A 20337-nucleotide genomic window follows, 5' to 3' on the forward strand; every position below is an offset into this window, starting at 1 on the left:
ATGAGAAATACAATGGAAAAGTGTCTTCTGGTGAGGGTCAACAAGAAAACAAACCAAAGAAACAAAACAAAGACACCAGGGAGCTCTGTCTCCTCTCCCTCCCTCGCAGGGCAGGTCACTGTCCTTCCCTTTTGGCTCAGCTCCTGTCTCACCTCCCCGTCTGCTCTGAGAAACATGACCCTGTGTAAAAATAAAGTGGCAGCATGGATGCCCGGCCTGTGGATCCCGCGTCCGAGGCTGCCCGGGGAAGGAGAGGGTGAGTGTGCAACCTGGGGAGGGAGAGGCTGAGCCTTTGGGGCCACAGACTCTGAGGATCTAGGAGCTGCAATGGACTGTAGACCCACCCTGTACCCAGCACGCCGCCAGCACCTTTCATGCAATAGTATCTCGGCCGGCTCCAGAGCCAGGATGTGTGTGTGACCTGGGCAAGTGTACAAAAGGAAATGACATATATGTCTAAATATAAATATCTAAGTGTTAAAATTTAGCCCTAGCCAGTTTTCTCAGTGGATAGAGCACTGGCCAGCAGATAGAGCGGACAGAGCATCGTCCTGTGGACTAAAGGGTCCTGGGTTTGATTATGGTCAAGGGCAGGTACCTTGGTTGCAGGCTCCATCCCTGGCCCTGGTTGGGGTGCATGCAGGAGGCCACCGATTGATAACGTCTCTCTTTGTCCCTCCCCCTTGCTTCCACTCTCTCTAAAAATCAATGGAAAAATATCCCTGGGTGAGGATTAACAACAACAAAAAAGTGTTAACATTCACCTATCCCCCCTCCCCCTTTTGATTAAGGTTCCTTGGCCTTAATTTTAAGACCAGGTCCCAAATCCATGGCCCCTCTTCTCTGGTCCCGAGGGCAAGGCTCTCGAGCATCCTGGGAACGCGCCCCTGCATGCGGAGTTCCACCAGCTCCCAGTGCCTGCAGACAGCTGCCCTCGCCTGCGGGTGCACACCTGCGGGTCAGCCCCTGAGAGGATACTGCATGGTCTAGAAAGGAGGTGCATGGCCCCCCCTCCTGTCCCATGAACCCCTTTTCCAGTGGGGAAGAGTATGGCCCCCTAAACCCAGGAGCCCTGGGTGGAGGCCCCTGTTGCCCAGATCTAAGGGTGCCATTGCTCTTAACAATCCAGGAGGGAAACATCTTTCTTTTCGCCATTTGCAGACGAGGCTTCTGCAGAAGTTGCATAACGTGCTCAAGGTCACAGCTCAGTGCCGGAGCTGGGATTTGAGTCCCCGGTGCCTGGCTCCAGAGCCACTATGTGGGGGGCAGCCCCACCAGAGACAGCGCATCTCAAAAACAAATACACACTCAGGCCCGGCTGGCGCGGCTCCAATTGAGCATGACCTCTGAACCAGGAGGTCACAGTTGATTCCTGGTCAGGGCACATGCCTGGGGTTGCTGGCTGGATCCCCAGTGTGGGGTGTGCAGGAGGCAACCGATCCATGATTCTCTCTCATCATTGATGTTTCTATCTCCCTCTCCCTCTCTGTTCCTCTCTGAAATCAATAAAAATATTAAAAACAAACACACACACACACAAACACACACCCAGCATTTCCCATACAGCCCCAGGGGTCCCCTGAAGCGCCCGGGGACAACATTAAGAAGGTGGCGGTGGTGCTGTAGCGGGGATCAGACCAGGAAGCGGGAGCTGGTCCCCAAGTCTGAACCAGTTTCCAGACTCGAGAAGAAGGGAGAGTGGGAGGCAGCCAGGCTCTGCCCGGAGGGAGGAGGCTTAGTGGTTGTGGGGGAGGCTCTCAGACATTAGCTACAAACTCCCCCAGAGCCCTCCTCCCCTGAACTCACACCGCCCCCCGGAGAAAGGCCTGCTGGTGGGCAGTCTCACCCCGCCCTCTGACCTGGCGCACCCCCAACCCGGGAGTCCAAAGGAGAGGCCGGGAGCCTTCCCGGTTCTGAAGGAGGGGGAAGCCTTGGGGGGCTGAGAGGGCGGAGCCTGGGGGAGGCCTCCCACGAGGGAAAAGGAGGTAGGGGTGCGGGGATCCGGACGTCGGGCCTGAGTCCCTGACCAGGAGCCCCATCATTTCCGCCGACTCCGTGAAGACATGGGAGTGGGGGTGGGGGCAGTCAGTGCGCAATGGAAGCTCCGCTCCTGGAGCCAGGCACGCGGTTCCCCCGGCGCCCAGGGCAAGCCCGCACACGCCCACCCCGCGGGATGCCAGCTGCGGGCACCCAGCGGCCCTCGCAGCCCGGGAGGGGAGCCGCTGCCCCACCCGCGTTCCCCACGGCGCCACACACACAGCCGCCCCACTCCGCAAAGCTCCATGCTACTCCCCAAAACTCTCCTGACAACCGGCAGCTCAGCTTAAGGAAGATGCGGTGAGTGCCCGCGACTCCGCAGTGCCCGCCGCAGCCGCCAGGCCCGAGCTGGAGGGGGCCCGCCTGCTCCCCGCGCTCCGGGACCGCGAGGGGCGCGGGGCAGGTGCGCAGCGGGCGGGCGGGCGGCCTGGGCTCCGCGGCGCCTCCTCCTGCGGCTGGAGCGCTTCCAGGGCCGGGCACAGCGACGCGGCCGCCGCGCTCGCCCCGCGGTCCTCCCGCTCCTCCTCCCCGCTCCGCGCACCCCTCCTCCCCCCTCGCCCTCGGCCGCCTCTCCCGCAGGCGGCTCCTCCTCCGCGCTGTCCCCGCTAACTTTCCCAGTCCTGCGGGCGCACCGCGCTCCCGGCGGGCGGGGCCACTGCAGACCGCGGGCCGCCGGCTCGCTGCGCCCTGGGTCCCATCCCCGCGCCCCTGGCGCGCTCCGCACAGACCAGCGCCATGCCCGGGGCCGGGGGCCGCGGCGCAGCCCCGGCGAGATGGCTGGGCGCTGGGATTTTGGGTAAGGCAGCCCCAGCTAGTTCTCCAGCCCCCCCGCCCCCTTTCCCATAGGCGGGGACACTTGGAAAAGCAGAGCCTGGGATGGGGTGTGTGCGGCGCGGAGCGAGCCCGCGGCTTCCGGCGTCCTGCGGAGCGCCCTGGATCTGCCCCCCCCCCCCCCCCCCCCGCCCCAGGCCGCCTCGCAATGAGTTAGTTCTTTGCTGTCTTTGGCGTCTTCTTTGGAGCTGAATCTTGGGGCTGCAGTGCGGTCTCCCGGCTCCGAGGTCTCGGTGTGCAGGGGGGCGATCGGGTGTAGGAATGCGGGTGGTTTGCACGTGTTGTGGTTGGGATGGCGGTTTCTACCCTTGCCTGGGGCTGTGTGCAACTTGAAAGCTTGTTACTCAGGCCTCAGACTTACACCATGGGGGACCTCCCCCACTCCCGGCCCTTTTTCCATTTGGCTCCTCTGCCCTCTACCTCCCCCAGGCCCCCCCCCCCCCGCCCTCCCTGCAGCTTCACACTTGGTCTGGACGGGGTTGCAGGGACTTGGAGGGTCCACCAAGCCCCCTTTGGGAAGGGGCTCCCCAGGGAGGCCCGAGTAGCTGTCCTGCTCTGCATTCCTGGGAGGGTGTGAGGACGGAGGGACCGTGCAGAGGACAGCGGAGCAGCGTGTTGAGGTCTGTGACAGCACGTGAGTGCTGAGTGTCAAACGAGGAGAGATGAGGGAAGGGTCTTTATTAGTCCGGAATGGAAGTCCGTGAACCAGATGGGTTTCAATGTAAGCCGACTCCGGCTCTGGCACTGCCGCCTTCTTGTTTATATTGGTCAGAGCTGGCAGCTGCCCCGCTGGCGTGGGCACATGATGGAGGCAGTTGTGCTGAGGACAGAAGGTGGAGGCCTTGGGGGCAGTGCGGCGCCGCTTCTGCAGATGGAGATGCTGGCGCTGCCCGTGGGCTCCGTGGTGGAGGGGGCAGCGTGTTTCCTCAGGAGCCACTGATTTACTGACACCCCAGCGCCGGATGGGTCAACACCGGCGTTTCCCCTGGCACCTTCGGCGCCGCTGCATGCTGGGCTCACGGCGACCCCGATGAAAGGGACCTCGGGGAGGCCGAGGTCTCCTGGGCCCCCCCAGGGGGTGGCACAGCGCCACTCCACACCAGCTCCCCTCCTCTCCTCTCTGACCAGCCCAGGCTCCCACCGTGACCACGCAGAGGGTCAGGGATTCCTGGGGAATTTAACCCAAGGCCACGAAACCCTTGTCCACACCTCCTGCTGCTGGGTCCTGGGCTGCTCCAGTGTTCACAGACCCCGTTTTCTGTGGGAACCCACCGCACACCGAGTGTGTGTCCGTGTGTGCGCGCACGTGTGCGCACGCGTGTGTGCATTTGTGTGTGTGCATGTGTGTGTGCATGTGTGTGTGTGCATGTGTGTGAGAGAGATTGTGGGCATGGCACTCTTCTCCAGATGGCAGCCTGCCTCCTCTGAGGACTGTGCGCGAGGGCAGGGCAGGGCAGGGCAGGGCCCACAGGAGAGGCTTGGAGGAGGCAGAGTGATGTGAAGGTGGGCGGCCAGCAGGCTCCAGAACTGGCCCCAGCCCGGCCCCAGCCATCGCCCTGAGCTTGGGGCACAGATGCCATCCTTGCTCTCAGCCCCGGGGAAGATGTGGAGACAGGGATGCAGGCACAGAGCTCCCCTAAGGACGAGGAACCACAGGGGGCAGGGGACCTCCCACCTCGCATGGCCCAGGCCACGGGCCGGAGCAGGTCTCTCCGCTCCTTCATAGTCGCTTACCCCCCAGTTAATCAAAGCCTGTGAGGGAAGGTCAGCAGGGGTGTGCTGATGAGTTAAGGAATGAGAAGCTCAGGCCCTGGCCGGTGTGGCTCAGTGGATAGAGCACCGGCCTGCGGACCGAAGGGTCATGGGTTCGATTCTGGTCAAGGGCATGTGCCTCGATTGCAGGCTCCTCCCTGGCCTGGATCATGGTCAGGGCGAGTGCAGGAGGCAACCAATCAGTGTGTCTCTCTCACTTTGATGTTTCTCTTTCTCTCTCTCTTCCACTCTTTCTAAAAATCAATGGAAAAATATCCTCTGGTGAGGATTAAAAAAAAAAAGAAGAAGAAGAAGCTCTGGGGCCTGGGGGTGGGGGGATAGAGTCTGGGGGTGGGGTGCAGACTGTGGGGCCTGGGGATGGAGCAGGACTCTGCCCCTCCAGCCCCTCTCCCCATATCAAACTCACTTTCCAGAGGGAGACTCGAGTGGCTAGGGTTGTCTGACCACACTCCCTTGTCTAACCGAGAGGTCGTTTCTGAGGCTGCAGTATGGCAGCCTCAGAGGCTATGGGGGCCAGCCCTGTCTTAGGCACGTAGCTGGTAATATCTGGCCTGCACCTCCCTTGTTTCCCGAGCTGCTTGATTGCTGTGCTCTGTGTTTAATGAGCACCGTTAGGGTGAGGTGCTGTATCGCACAGCCCCCTCCCCTCGCTGCGTGTTTATTAGGGCTTGTTTCATGAGAGAACAGTTAACCGGAGAGTGCTCAACCCCCTCGGCGGCGGGGAGAGGAGACGGTGAGGGAGAAGTTTGTGGGAGGAGAAGAAGGGGGCATGGAGGGAGCCCCAGGCTTGAATGTGGAACCAGGTTAGTTCTTTTTCTGGAGGTGCAGGCCTGTGGGGCATCCCAAACCCTGATGGCGGCCCCCCTCCTGGCGGGGTCAGACTGACACGCAGAGCCGGCACAGATTCACCCACTGTGCCCTGTGGCTGCGGTAGAGGGAGCGCTGTGAGCCCTGAGCTGGCCCTGCCAGCACACCTTCTGGGGCTGCAAGGGGAGGGCTGGGGCTTGTTTGCAAAGCTGGTTTGTTGAGCACCGGGATGTCTCCGGGGCCGCTCCTACCGCAAAGCTCCAGGGGCGGCCGGAAGCAGGCCTGTTGCCCAGGGAGAGAGAGCTGAACTCTTTCCTAGTCCCAGGGCCCAGGGGCCTTGCCTGGCCCAGCTCTGCCTCCCACAGCCCCCGGGGCCTGCACCCCAGGAGGAGTCTCATCCTGCTTCCTGCCTCCCAGCTCTGGCTTCAAGCTTCCCCGACTCCCCGGGCCAGAGTGGGTCCGCGTCCCTAGGAAAGCCAGCTTCTGCAGCCCGTGGAGCGGACTCAGAGTGGGCGCACGCTGCCCCCTTTCTCCCCTCCGCACCGGGTGGGGGTGGCGGGGCTTGGGTGGGGCACCGGCCTTGGCGAGATTCCTGCTCTGGTGAATGCTTGGTACCAGCATTTGCATGTCCAGACACTTTCACTTTAAGAAAACCTGGGAGTCCTGAGTCAGTCCTCAGACAGAAGTGCGGCGCCTGGAGGAAGAGGGGATGGGCCCGAAGACCTCCGGGCAGGCCGCAGACAGCGGGTCCCAGCGGGTCCCCCGAGGGCCGTCCAGGCGAGGGCCGCTCAGTGAGCAAAGGCACAGCGCGGGCTCAGGGCCGGATCCCCTGCGTGCAAGAGGAGACTGCTCATCCGTCCCCCGGCCCAGAAACAGGCCCCCGGCCCACACACACCTGCTCCCCGCGAAGTCCTGGAGCGAGGGCTGGGACAAGCCAAGGAAGCCTTTGCCTCTTCACGCGGGGAAACAGCCGGACGCGTGGAAATAGCTGCCGCCAAGAGGGGTGCAGGGGAGGATGAAACCGTGTGCGATGCCTGGACACGTCTCGGCCACATGGGTCGTTAGGTGGGGGCGCCTGGTCGACCCAGGCCTGCCCCGCCCTCCTTCCAGCCACCACCCTCCTCCCTGCAGGGCCCGCGTGGAGGGACTGAGGCGGAGCCCTTGTGTCCTGTGACCTGTGTTGGCTTTAGCCCCTGGCGGGGGGGGGGGGGGCAGGAAAGACAGCCCCCTGGCTGGGGATGTGCACCTGCTGTGGCGCCCCATGTGCTCAAGCTCAGCAGGCAGCCTGGGCCTGCCCGTCCTCTCCCGGCTGGGTCACCCCGCTGAGCACTGGGGTGGGGGGTCTCTAGTGGCTCCACACTGCCTCTGCTCCCTGCTCCCCAGCACAGCCTCCCGGGTGACCGCAGACCGGGCTGGGAGTCCCTGTGCCCAGGCCCCAGGTGGACCCCACTGGCAGAACTTCCCAGGCTGAGAGGGGTGCGGGGCGGGGGGATGGGGCGGTGTTGGGGAGATGAAGGCCAGGCTGGTTGGCTCTGGACTTGGGGACCCTCCAGGTGCAGGGGAGTGGCACTGCCTCGCGTTGTGAGCTAAGCCATCCACACAGGCGCCCTCTGAGCAGGAGGAAAGGTGCACCCGGGGCCGGGCCCCACGGGAACAGTTTCTCCACGTCCGTCCGTCCGGACTCTTCTTTCTCTGCCTCCGTCCGCGTAAGGCAGCCGCACTCAGCTCGCCCTGCACTGCTCCTGGAGGTGCCGTCCTGGCGGGGCCAGGGAGGGGTCTGGCCCGAGGTGGGTTCCCTTGTCCCCAGGAGCACAGTCCCCAGGCAGGGGTGCCAGTGAGCTCGGCAGCGGGCGCTGCTGCCCCTGGGAGCGTGGCCTTGGGTCCTGCCGGAAGCAGGTGCTGGGTGCGAGGTGGGTGCGGGTGGGGTGCGGGGTGTGTGGGGTGTGGGGTGGGGGCTGGGTGCGAGGTGGGTGCGGGTGGGGTGCGGGGTGTGGGGGGTGTGGGGTGGGGGCTGGGTGCGAGGTGGGTGCGGGTGGGGTGCGGGGTGTGGGGGGTGTGGGGTGGGGGCTGGGTGCGAGGTGGGTGCGGGTGGGGTGCGGGGTGTGGGGGGTGTGGGGTGGGGGCTGGGTGCGAGGTGGGTGCGGGTGGGGTGCGGGGTGTGGGGGGTGTGGGGTGGGGGCTGGGTGCGAGGTGGGTGCGGGTGGGGTGCGGGGTGTGGGGGGTGTGGGGTGGGGGCTGGGTGCGAGGTGGGTGCGGGTGGGGTGCGGGGTGTGGGGGGTGTGGGGTGGGGGCTGGGTGCGAGGTGGGTGCGGGTGGGGTGCGGGGTGTGGGGGGGGTGGGGGGGTGGGGTGGGGGCTGGGTGCGAGGTGGGTGTGGGGTGGGGTGCAGGGTGTGAGGTGGGTGCGGGATGGGTGCGGGGTGTGGGGTGGGGTGCTGGGTGCAGGGTGGGTGTGGGATGGGTGCGGGGTGTGAGGTGGGGTGCGGGGTGTGGGTGAGGGATGGGTGCGGGGTGTGGGATGGGTGCGGGGTGTGGGGTGGGGTGCTGGGTGCGGGGTGGGTGTGGGATGGGTGCGGGGTGTGGGATGGGTGCGGGGTGGGTGTGAGGTGGGGTGTGGGGTGGGGTGCTGGGTGCGGGGTGGGTGGGGGCTGGGTGTGGGATGGGTGCGGGGTGGGTGTGAGGTGGGGTGTGGGGTGGGGTGCTGGGTGCGGGGTGTGGGCTGGGTGCGGGGTGTGAGGTGGGGTGCGGGGTGTGGGTGAGGGATGGGAGCGGGGTGTGGGCTGGGTGCGGGGTGGGTGTGGGATGGGTGCGGGGTGTGGGGTGGGGTGCTGGGTGCGGGGTGGGTGTGGGATGGGTGCGGGGTGCAGGGGCAGAGGTTGAAAGAAACCAGGAGCGCTAGCCGGACAGCATCATGCTCCTGGGGAGGCGCCCGCTGCGAGGACGAGCAGACCTGCGCCTGCACCCCGCTCCCTCTCGGGGCGGGCGGCCTTGCGCCCCTCGGAGCCGTCTTGGTTTTGTACACGGGGTACTGACTGGGTCAGGGGAGGGTAGGTGAGACGTAGCGTGTAGAATGCCCGCCCTGTCCTGTCGTGCGCTCAGGCTCCCGTTCTGGTGTGGCCTGCAGCTGGCCCTCGGAGCCGCGCTTGCATCGCCTGCAGGAGGAGAACGGCGATGCCTCGGTTGGGGCTCTATGCACCCCCCCCCCCAGAGCGGCGGCTCTCGGAGCCCCTGGGCCCGGCGACCCCGGGGCGGAGCAGCGCAGCTCTCCAGGCTCCAGTCTCCGCCCTGGAACCAGGACCCGCAGACGCTCAGGCGAGGGGTCATTGAATAACCTCTCGGGCCCTGGCCGGTGTGGCCCAGTGGGTAGAGTGTCGTCCCAGGGACCAAAGAGTCCCGGGTTCGATTCCAGTCAAGGGCACGTACCTCGGTTGCAGGCTCCTCCCCGGCCTGGGCCCTGGTCAGGGCTCGGGCAACCAATCAGTGTGTCTCTCTCACATCGACGTTTCTGTCTCTCCCTCTCTCTTCCGCCCTCCCTGAAACCAATGGGAAAATGTCCTCGGGTGAGGAGTAACCAAAGAAAAGCAAAAAAGGAAACCTCTGGTCACTAACTGGAGCCCTGGCGGCAGGCCCTGCTCTTTCAAAACGTGAGGCAGGCTTGTCGTGCTGTCTCTTGGGGACCCGAGCAGATCACCGGACCGCCCTATGGGGCGGCTACAGCCGGCGCGCATCCCATGGGTGTGAGCGTCAGAGGGCCCGGCACCCAGTACGTGCTCAGCACAGACGTGCAGCGGGTCCTCGCGTCATGTCAGGCAGTCAGTGCTGTTTGGAGAGGCCGTGGGAACGGGCTCCGGTGTCCACCCGCTGACCGTGTGCACGGGCTTGCTCTGGGGTGCGCCTGCAGGGCGGGGCGGCGGCCTGGGCTGAGAGGGCCTCCATCGGCCCAGCCGCTGAACCGGGTGGGCTCAGCCAAGTCTCCTCCCGTCTGGGCCTTGGCGGTTCTGTCTCTGCAGTGAAGCAGTGGGATTAACGCATCCGTCCTGGTCCTTCAGCTTTGACATTCGTGGGGACCCAGGCTGGAGGTCCGAGTGGCTGAGGGGAGCAGGGTCTGGGAGGACGTGCCGGGGAGACTGGGACAGGCGGCTGTGCTCAGCTGCCCACGAGACCCGAGTCTGACCCCTGGAGGTCGCGAGGCTCTGGGTGAGGCACGTGGCTCCTCTGAGCCTCCGTTTCCCACCTGTGAGCTGTGATTCTAGCACCCAGCTCGCGGGGATGAGGCGAGAATGCCATGAGATTGCTCACGCGCACACTGAGCGAGGATTGGGGTCCAGGACAGAGTGCTCTCGGGGTCACTGGGAGCCTGAGGAGGCCCCTCAGAGTCCTCACCCTCCTGACTCCAAGGACCATCTGATCTGGGGGCCCGGATGGGTGGCCTCCAATGCCAACCCCTCCTCCCCACCTCGATGCACAGTGGGGTTTCCTCAAGGACTTTGCACGGTAGCAGGAGGGCCGGTCCCCTTGCCCCAAGGCCGGGGTGGGATGGATGGGCTGGTAAGTGGGTGTGGAGGTGGAGGGGACAGAGTGGGGCTGGGGGGTTGGGGGTGGGACGGGCTACTCAGGAGAGGACAGAGGCCAGCGCCGCTGCACACCATCCCTCTTGCGTGATCCCGATGGTCTGGTGGTCCAGATTCTGCCCGCCCAGCGCTCAGCCCCCACTCTCCCTCATCTGCTCGCTGTGGCCGCTTTGCCGGCTGCTGCCCAGCCGGGGACCACTGTTCCCACGCCCACCCCGCTCCATCCTGGCCCTGGGGGCTCCGGGCTCCGGTGGGACAGGGTCCGGGACTGGACTGCATTTTCCATTCTTTGCCGCAGGGATGGAAACAGAGGCAGCTGTTCTGGGGGAAATCTGCGGCACGTGGGGCGGGCGGGGCAGGGACGGTGCCCAGGGCACAGCAGGTTCAGGCTCAGCACCTGGCAGGGGCTGCATTTTCTTGGGTTGGGGTGACCCCTAGTGGTCACTCAGAATGCCACCAGGGCTGTAAGTAGTCCCACCTTCAATCCGGCCCAGGCAAGGGAGTGGAACGGAGAACGAAGGCTGGTGGCCCAGGTGGTGTCCACGGAAATCAAGAGAACCATCTTCCTGAAGTTCACACCGAGGGTGACTGCACCCTGCCTGGCCGAGCCACCCCCTTCCCGGGCCCTTCCTGAGCTCCAGCCTGGAGGGCTTTGATTAGTTTATTTTTTAAATATATTTTTATTGATTGCAGAGGGAAAGGGGGGGGGGGGGGGAGAGAGAGAGAGAGAGAGAGAGAGAGAGAGAGAGAGAGAGAGAGAGAGAGAGATCAGTGATGAGAGAGAATCATTGATCGGCTGACTCTTGCACGCCCACACTGGGGATCGAGCCCTGACCTCCTGGTTCATAGGTCAGTGCTCATCCACTGAGCCACGAGGGCTTTGATTAAGGGAGTGGTGCCCCACACAGGTCTCTTCCTGCTGCCCGCGACCCTGGCGCTGGAGGTGTCCGTGGGGAAGGCCGCCACCATCTACGCCGTCAACGGCACGGAGGTCCTGCTGCCCTGCACCTTCTCCAGCTGCTTCGGCTTCCACAACCTGGCCTTCTCCTGGTCCTACAACAGCAGTGACGCCTTCCGGGTCGTAAGTAGCAGGGGTGGGGGGAGCGGAGGGGACGGGCCAGGGCAGACCGCCTCCCGCCTGTCGCTCAGCCCGGCCCCCATCCCAGACTCCGGGCCTTGGAGACTGGCCCGGTGAGGGCCCCATCCTTGGCTTCTCCTGTGCTCTTTGCAGAGTCCACCTAGAAGCGCCCACCACGGGGGAGGGATGCTTACATGGTGCCGCCGGGGTGGGGCTGTTGGGATTCTTGCTGGAGTCTCCTGTGTGGTCTGAAGGGACACCTGACACGGGACTTGCTTGTGCAGAGAGGAATGGCTGATTTCTAAAGCAGGAGGAGCAGGGCCTTGGGGAGGTGTGGAGAGAGGGAACGAGGAGCCTCCAAACAGGAGAAGGGGCTTGGAAAGCGAGGAGAGGAGCCGAGAAGACAGGGAGACCTGTAGGAGCACCCCAGGGCTGGAGGGGGGGTCAGCAACAGGGGTTACTGAGGACTCCCCTGCAATCTCGCGGGACCAGAAAGATGAACCAGGGGACCATGGGTGTCCGACTCCACATAATTAAGTGCTGACCGTGGTCTGGGGGCAGGGCTGTGGGATTGACCCGGATCTCCACGGAGGGCCACCGTTCAGAGGGACAGAGGGCGCGTGCCAGCAAACCTGGGGGCGGCAGAGGGGCGCGAGGGGGCGTTGTGCTGCATCCCCGGGAGCCCAGGGCTTTAGGCTGAAGTCAGGCCGGAGGGCAGAGCGGTGGCTGCTGGAGGGAGCGGGCGGCAGGGAGCACTCAGGCCACAGGCCGGAGGGCGTGAGGCGGGCGGGACTCAGGGAGGCGGGTGATGTCCTGACACGCGGGGACCCCGACTCCCCTCACCTCCTCTCCCCACCGCCTCGCAGCTCATCAGCGGGACCGTGAAGAACGAGAAGGCGGACCCCAGGCTGCAGCTGAAGAGCGACGACCGCATCACGCTGGAGGGCTCCACCAAGGAGAAGAAGAACAACCTGTCCATCCTGCTGCGCGACCTGGACTTCGGCGACACCGGCCGCTACACCTGCCACGTGCGCAACCCCAAGGAGAAGGACCTGCAGCACCAGGCCACCATCTTCCTCCAAGTGGTCGATAAGCGTACGCCGCGGGGGGGCGGGCGCCGAGGGGGCGGGCACCCCACGCAGCCTTCTAGTGACTGGGACCCTGGACTCAGTCCTGGGGGCAGGTCTGTCTGTGGCGTCCCCTCTTCCTCTCTGGGGGTCACCCCCTCTGTGCCCAGCCTGTCCCGAGGGCGGGGGGGGGCACCCACGTCTGTGGGCACTGCTGAGGGCCAGGCCCTGAGCCAGGCGCCATCACGTGGCTCCGCTCCTCACACTCCTCACGCTGATGGGCTCTTCATCCGGACAGACCCATGCGTCCACCTGCCCACACAGACCCCTCGAGCCCCTGCTGTGTGGCAGGCGCTGCTCTGCGCGTGAGGAGGGAGCATGCACCAGATAGACACGTTCTCTTTTTATTTGTATACTTACGTATTCTTTTCTTAAAATATACTTTTATTGATTTTAGAGAGGAAGGGAGAGGGAGAGAGAGATAGAAACATCGACGATGAGAGAGAATCATTGACTGGCTGCCTCCTGCACACACACACACACACACACACACACACACACACACACTGGGGATCGAGTCTGCAACCCTGGCATGTGCCCTGACCGGGAACCGAACCCGGGACTCTTCAGACCACAGGTCGACGCTCTATCCACTGAGCCACACCGGCCAGGGCAAGGCAGACAAATTCTTACCCATAGGGAGAATTGGGGGAGACAAAATAAAGGAGGAAACCCTATCGTATCAGAGAGCAGGGTTAGTGTATGGGAGGAAGGAGCAGGGCGGGAAGCAGGTGGCGCCTGCAGGGTCACTAGGGGAGGCCGGGCTGGCGCTGGCGGAGGGCGGAGGGCGCGGGCATCAGGAGGAAGAGGAGGAGGCTGTGAGGAGGGCTTTGGGAGGAGGGTCCTGGCATTGGCAGCTGCGCGTGCAAAGCCCTGAGCTGGAGTGAGGATGAGTCAGATTAGGCCAGACTCTGGGGGGCTGTGTAAGGGTGGGGAGCGGGGCTTGAGGAGCGGAGGGGTCAAACGGAGCAGCTGGAGAGATGGGCGAGGCTGTGGTTGGGCAGGAGTTCACTCTCCAGAGGAGAAACGGGCGAGGGCATTACGGGGCCTGCTCCGGGCCACCAGCCCGGGAGTGAGCTGCGACCTGCGGTTAGCAGCCGCGGGACTCCCCAGTCTCCCCCACAGGAGACACGGGGACCCTAACTTTCTCTGCTCAGGGAAAAGCCCTAGAGAGAGGCCGCGCTTCTCACGTGGCTCAGGGGCCCTGACTCTCAATTCTTTAGAACCTGGGCCTGTGGGAGACGTGTGTGGGAGGGGCGAGGACGTGGGGCTCCTTTGAGTGGCCCCCACATTCCAGCTTCTCTGCTCCAGCCCTAAGGCTTGGCCCCGGGGCGGGGGTAGGGGCCCAGGTGGACAGCCCAGGTACAGGGGTCGGAGGCTGAGTCGGCCTTGACCGGCCACCGTGCTCGGCTCCGTGCTCGGCTCCAGGTGACCCCCCCTGTACCCCCCAGTGGAGGAAGTGGACAACACGCTGACGCTCATCATCGTGTCGGTGGTGGGCGGCGTCCTTGGGCTCCTAGTCCTCATCCTGCTGATCAAGAAGCTCGTCACCTTTGTCCTCAAGAAGACGCGGGAGAAGAAGTAAGTGGCTCCCTCGCCACGCCTCTCCCTCCTCCCACTCGCCCGTGGGTCCCCTACACCCTGCCCGCACCCTCCGGGCCACTGTCATCACCCAAGCTGCCTTCCTCCTTCCATCCGATGGCCCCATGCTGCCTTCCTAGCCCTGCCAGGCGCTCCCCCTCCCCACCAACCGCTCCCCCTCCCCACTAACCGCTCCCCCTCCCTACTAACCGCTCCCCCTCCCCACTAACCGCTCCCCCTTCCCACTAACCGCTCCCCCTCCCCACCAACCGCTCCCCCTCCCCACTAACCGCTCCCCCTCCCCACTAACCGCTCCCCCTCCCCCCCAACCGCTCCCCCTCCCCACTAACCGCTCCCCCTCCCCACTAACCGCTCCCCCTCCCCACTAACCGCTCCCCCTCCCCACCAACCGCTCCCCCTCCCCACCAACCGCTCCCCCTCCCCACCAACCGCTCCCCCTCCCCACCAACCGCTCCCCCTCCCCACCAACCGCTCCCCCTCCCCACTAACCGCTCCCCCTCCCCACCAACCGCTCCCCCTCCCCACTAACCGCCCCCCCTCCCCACCAAACGCCCCCCCTCCCCACCAACCGCTCCCCCTCCCCACCAACCGCTCCCCCTCCCCACAAACCGCTCCCCCTCCCCACTAACCGCTCCCCCTCCCCACTAACCGCTCCCCCTCCCCACAAACCGCTCCCCCTCCCCACTAACCGCCCCCCCTCCCCACTAACCGCTCCCCCTCCCCACTAACCGCTCCCCCTCCCTACTAACCGCTCCCCCTCCCCACCAACCGCTCCCCCTCCCCACCAACCGCTCCCCCTCCCCACTAACCGCTCCCCCTCCCCACTAACCGCTCCCCCTCCCCACTAACCGCTCCCCCTCCCCACTAACAGCTCCCCCTCCCACCAACCGCTCCCCCTTCCCACCAACCGCTCCCCCTCCCCACTAACCGCTCCCCCTCCCCACTAACCGCTCACCCTCCCCACTAACAGCTCCCCCTCCCACCAACCGCTCCCCCTTCCCACCAACCGCTCCCCCTCCCCACTAACCGCTCCCCCTTCCCACTAACCGCTCCCCCTTCCCACTAACCGCTCCCCCTCCCCACTAACCGCTCCCCCTCCCCACAAACAGCTCCCCCTCCCACCAACCGCTCCCCCTTCCCACCAACCGCTCCCCCTCCCCACTAACCGCTCCCCCTCCCCACTAACCGCTCACCCTCCCCACTAACAGCTCCCCCTCCCACCAACCGCTCCCCCTTCCCACCAACCGCTCCCCCTCCCCACTAACCGCTCCCCCTCCCCACTAACCGCTCACCCTCCCCACTAACAGCTCCCCCTCCCACCAACCGCTCCCCCTCCCCACTAACCGCTCCCCCTCCCCACTAACTGCTCCCCCTCCCCACCAACCGCTCCCCCTCCCCACTAACCGCTCCTCCTCCCCACTAACTGCTCCACCTCCCCACTAACTGCTCCCCCTCCCCACCAACCGCCCCCCTCCCCACTAACCGCTCCCCCTCCCCACTAACCGCTCCCCCTCCCCACCAACCGCTCCCCCTTCCCACTAACTGCTCCCCCTCCCCACCAACCGCTCCCCCCTCCCCACCAACCGCCCCCCTCCCCACTAACCGCTCCCCCTTCCCACCAACCGCTCCCCCTCCCCACTAACTGCTCCCCACTAACTGCTCCCCACTAACTGCTCCCCACCAACCGCTCCCCCTCCCCACTAACCGCCCCCCCCTCCCCACCGCCAGGAGGTTTCTGTGGCGGCTCCTGAGCGCACTGAGGGCAGGAGTGCAGTCTGTGGTCTCTTCCTCACCCCGCTCTCTTCTGCCCCTCCCGTTAGCACCCCTCTTCCTACTTGTGTCTCCCCAACCTAAGGCTCAGTCAGGGGTTCAGGAAGCCCCTCCCTTTTTAAATCAGAGAAAGAGAAGGTTCCGTGCCCAGAAGCTGCCAGGGGAGGAGCCCTAGGAGATGGGAGTCTTCCTGTGAAATCTGAAATTCCCTGGGAGGTAAAGAAAGCCAGTGGCAGGTGCTGCCCCCTGGAGGCCACGGAGGGAGGGGCGTTGTCTGCCCACCTGTTCCTCCCCCGGGGCTCCTGCCCCAGACCCTGCCACCCCCAGGCCAGAGCCTCAGCCGGCCCTTCCTGCTCCTCCCACTGCTGGGCCCCCTCAGCGCACATCACCCCGCCCTGGGGGCACGGCCTGGGAAGGACCGGGTGTGATTCCCCTCAGCACTGACACCTGGGGACCCGCCTGACCCGCTGCCTCCTGCATGTGGAGGCGCCTGGTGATGGCCTTCCCGGCCAGGTGCTCCCCAGCTCTTCCTGCCCCCAGAGAAGGCTCCCTGGGCCATCCACAGTCCACAGACGGGCACAGGGAGCGGGCAGGGGGCTTGGCCTCTGGCTTCTCTAGGTCCCTGAAAGGCCAGGAGAGGGCTGGGCATAGGGCCCACGGACTCCCATCCTGCCCCACCCCCTGCTCCCCTCACAGCACCCTCCCCTCCCCCATCACTGCCCCACCCCCTGCTCCCCTCACAGCACCCTCCCCTCCCCCATCACTGCTCCCTCACAGTGCCCTCCCCTCCCCCTTCACTGCTCCCTCACAGCGCCCTCCCCTCCCCCTTCACTGCTCCCTCACAGCGCCCTCCCCTCCCCCTTCACTGCTCCCTCACAGCGCCCTCCCCTCCCCCATCACTGCCCCACCCCCTGCTCCCCTCACAGCACCCTCCCCCATCACTGCCCCACCCCCTGCTCCCCTCACAGGGCCCTCCCCTCCCTCATCACTGCTCCCCTCACAGCGCCCTCCCCTCCCCCATCACTGCCCCACCCCCTGCTCCCCTCACAGCACCCTCCCCTCCCCCATCACTGCTCCCCTCACAGCACCCTCCCCTCCCCCATCACTGCCCCACCCCCTGCTCCCCTCACAGCACCCTCCCCTCCCCCATCACTGCTCCCTCACAGTGCCCCCCTCCCCCATCACTGCTCCCTCACAGCGCCCCCTCCCCCATCACTGCTCCCTCACAGCGCCCCCTCCCCCATCACTGCTCCCTCACAGTGCCCCCTCCCCCATCACTGCTCCCTCACAGTGCCCTCCCCTCCCCCATCACTGCTCCCTCACAGCGCCCCCTCCCCCATCACTGCTCCCCTCACAGCGCCCCCTCCCTCATCACTGCTCCCCTCACAGCACCCTCCACTCCCCCATCACTGCCCCACCCCCTGCTCCCCTCACAGCACCCTCCCCTCCCCCATCACTGCTCCCCTCACAGCGCCCCCTCCCCCATCACTGCTCCCCTCACAGCGCCCCCTCCCCCATCACTGCTCCCTCACAGCGCCCTCCCCTCCCCATCACTGCTCCCTCACAGCGCCCTCCCCTCCCCCATCACTGCTCCCTCACAGCGCCCTCCCCTCCCCCATCACTGCTCCCTCACAGCCCCCTCCCCCATCACTGCTCCCTCACAGCCCCCTCCCCTCCCCCATCACTGCTCCCTCACAGTGCCCTCCCCTCCCCCATCACTGCTCCCTCACAGCGCCCTCCCCTCCCCCATCACTGCTCCCTCACAGTGCCCTCCCCTCCCCCATCACTGCTCCCTCACAGTGCCCTCCCCTCCCCCATCACTGCTCCCTCACAGCGCCCTCCCCTCCCCCATCACTGCTCCCTCACAGCGCCCTCCCCTCCCCCATCACTGCTCCCTCACAGCCCCCTCCCCCATCACTGCTCCCTCACAGCCCCCTCCCCCATCACTGCTCCCTCACAGCGCCCTCCCCCATCACTGCTCCCTCACAGCGCCCTCCCCTCCCCCATCACTGCTCCCTCACAGCGCCCTCCCCTCCCCCATCACTGCTCCCTCACAGCGCCCTCCCCTCCCCCATCACTGCTCCCCTCACAGCACCCTCCCCTCCCCCATCACTGCTCCCCTCACAGCGCCCCCTCCCTCATCACTGCTCCCCTCACAGCGCCCTCCCCTCCCCCATCACTGCTCCCTCACAGCCCCCTCCCCCATCACTGCTCCCTCACAGCCCCCTCCCCTCCCCCATCACTGCTCCCTCACAGTGCCCTCCCCTCCCCCATCACTGCTCCCTCACAGCGCCCTCCCCTCCCCCATCACTGCTCCCTCACAGCGCCCTCCCCTCCCCCATCACTGCTCCCTCACAGCGCCCTCCCCTCCCCCATCACTGCTCCCCTCACAGCACCCTCCCCTCCCCCATCACTGCTCCCTCACAGCGCCCTCCCCTCCCCCATCACTGCTCCCTCACAGCCCCCTCCCCCATCACTGCTCCCTCACAGCCCCCTCCCCTCCCCCATCACTGCTCCCTCACAGTGCCCTCCCCTCCCCCATCACTGCTCCCTCACAGCGCCCTCCCCCATCACTGCTCCCTCAGAGTGCCCCCCTCCCCCATCACTGCTCCCTCACAGCGCCCCTCCCCCATCACTGCTCCCTCACAGCGCCCTCCCCTCCCCCATCACTGCTCCCCTCACAGCACCCTCCCCTCCCCCATCACTGCTCCCTCACAGCGCCCCCTCCCCCATCACTGCTCCCTCACAGCCCCCTCCCCCATCACTGCTCCCTCACAGCCCCCTCCCCCATCACTGCTCCCTCACAGCGCCCTCCCCCATCACTGCTCCCTCACAGCGCCCTCCCCTCCCTCATCACTGCTCCCTCACAGCACCCTCCCCCATCACTGCTCCCTCACAGCGCCCCTCCCCCATCACTGCTCCCTCACAGCGCCCTCCCCTCCCCCATCACTGCTCCCTCACAGCGCCCTCCCCTCCCTCATCACTGCTCCCCTCACAGCGCCCTCCCCTCCCCCATCACTGCTCCCTCACAGCGCCCTCCCCTCCCCCATCACTGCTCCCTCACAGCGCCCTCCCCTCCCCCATCACTGCTCCCTCACAGCGCCCTCCCCTCCCCCATCACTGCTCCCTCACAGCGCCCTCCCCTCCCCCATCACTGCTCCCTCACAGCGCCCTCCCCTCCCTCATCACTGCTCCCTCACAGCGCCCTCCCCTCCCCCATCACTGCTCCCTCACAGCGCCCTCCCCTCCCCCATCACTGCTCCCTCACAGCGCCCTCCCCCCTCGCAGGAAGGAGTGCCTTGTCAGCTCCTCGGGGAACGACAACACTGAGAACGGGCTGCAGGGCTCCAAGGCCGAAGAGAAGGCGCCCAGCAAGGCGTGAGCCCTGCGGCCCCCGGGCCTGTCTGAGCGCCCTGGGCAGGGCCTGACGCTGCTGCTTGCCTCAAGCTCTAGTCCTCCGGGGAGCCCCGTCCTGCCCCTCCCCCCCCAGCCCGGGCTCCCCAGGAGAAGGGGGTTGGGGTTCGGTGGGAGGGTCCGGCGGGTGGGGCCAGTCCTCACACCTGTGCAGGTGGCTCTCCTCTGCCGCTGTCTTCTCCTGGAGAGCCGGCCTGTGGGGAGCTCCAACCCCTCTGGGGCGGGGTGGCCTCAGGGACCATGGCAGGATCTGGGCGTGGAGGCTGGAGGGGTGCAGGGAGAGGCTCTGATGGGTTCCTGACCCCCCTAACCCCAGCCCCACCCCTGCACCTAGGGCTGGCTGTCCTGCAGGGGTGGGGTGCCCTGGCCCACCTAGCCTGCCCGCTCCGCTGCCGAGGGCTCCTGCAGGGCCGGCCTGGCCACCTCCCGCTGGCTGTCCCGGAGGGAGTGCCCACCAGGCCCTGGCCGCTCCGCCAGGCCCCCCCTGACGCACAGGGGGCCCTCTGGCCTAGGCGCGCCCCCCTCCCGCTGGCTGGCGCCTGGTGCCCTCACACCTGCCCTGACCCAGGGCTGGGCTCCGCCTCAGGTCCCCCTCCTCTGATGGGGTGCCCTGGGGCTCCTGGCTGCTTGCTGCTCAGCTGGGCGGCCCCTCGCCATTCCTGGTGGGGAGGAGCGTGCGCCCACTTTCCTTTGCTTTTCCAAGAACCGGCTGCACCCCCGTGTGGGGCTAGACTGTGCCTTACCAGGTCCAGGTGCCCCCTCACACCACCAATCTCACGTGGCACTGCTGACGGCGCTCCGTGACGCCCCCCCCCCCCCCAGGCAGGTGCCGGGCTGGGGCGTGTCACTGTGGCCCGTGGACACTGGCTGAGTCACGCAGACGGTGCCCAGTGCGCCCAGGGGTCCCTGGCGAGGATGTGGAGGTGCGGGAGTGGCCCCATGTGCGGTCCCTGCGGGTGGGGGTGGGGGGAAGTCAGAGGTGGCAGGAGGTGGCATTCGGAGGTCATGTCTGCACCCACTCCCTGGCGCTGTCAGGATCCCCGAGACTGCTCTCTGGGCCCCGGGAGGGAGGGAGGCGGGAGCCCCTTCTCCAGAGCGTGGGGGCTGCCTCAGGGCTCCCCCTTCCAGAAAGCAGCAGCAGCTTCTCCAGGGCGGAAACAGGCCAGGACAGGGGGCGGGGGAGGAAACTGGGGGGCTGTGCTGGGCCATGCCCACCCCGATGAGCTCAGGGTCCCCCCTCCCCCCCAAGCTGCCCCGTCCCTCTGTCCTTCTGCTCCCAGAACTCCTCCGGGCGCTGCTCAGTTTCCTGGCATTGGCAGCAACAGAGCG

General features: G+C 66.2%; 1 protein-coding gene across 1 annotated transcript; it reads left to right on the forward strand.

Moving 5' to 3' along the window:
- Positions 1–2768: 2768 nt before the first annotated feature.
- SCN4B (sodium voltage-gated channel beta subunit 4) lies at positions 2769–19011 on the forward strand. The gene is made up of 5 exons (XM_054725571.1): positions 2769–2833; positions 10926–11098; positions 11962–12190; positions 13674–13803; positions 18883–19011. The coding sequence occupies exons 1-5, from the start codon at positions 2773–2775 to the stop codon at positions 18974–18976; spliced, it is 687 nt and encodes a 228-aa protein (XP_054581546.1). The 5' UTR covers positions 2769–2772; the 3' UTR covers positions 18977–19011.
- The last annotated feature ends 1326 nt before the right edge of the window (positions 19012–20337 follow it).

Source organism: Eptesicus fuscus, chromosome 13, assembly GCF_027574615.1.
Source record: "Eptesicus fuscus isolate TK198812 chromosome 13, DD_ASM_mEF_20220401, whole genome shotgun sequence".
NCBI classification, from domain to species: domain Eukaryota; kingdom Metazoa; phylum Chordata; class Mammalia; order Chiroptera; family Vespertilionidae; genus Eptesicus; species Eptesicus fuscus.

Bases quoted from the DNA above. Each gene is read 5' to 3' on its own strand.
- SCN4B (XM_054725571.1), top strand. From the start codon at position 2,773: ATGCCCGGGGCCGGGGGCCGCGGCGCAGCCCCGGCGAGATGGCTGGGC. The intron at 12,191-13,673 runs GTACGCCGCGGG...TGTACCCCCCAG, and splicing joins CCTCCAAGTGGTCGATAAGC to TGGAGGAAGTGGACAACACG. The intron at 13,804-18,882 runs GTAAGTGGCTCC...CCCCCCTCGCAG, and splicing joins AAGAAGACGCGGGAGAAGAA to GAAGGAGTGCCTTGTCAGCT.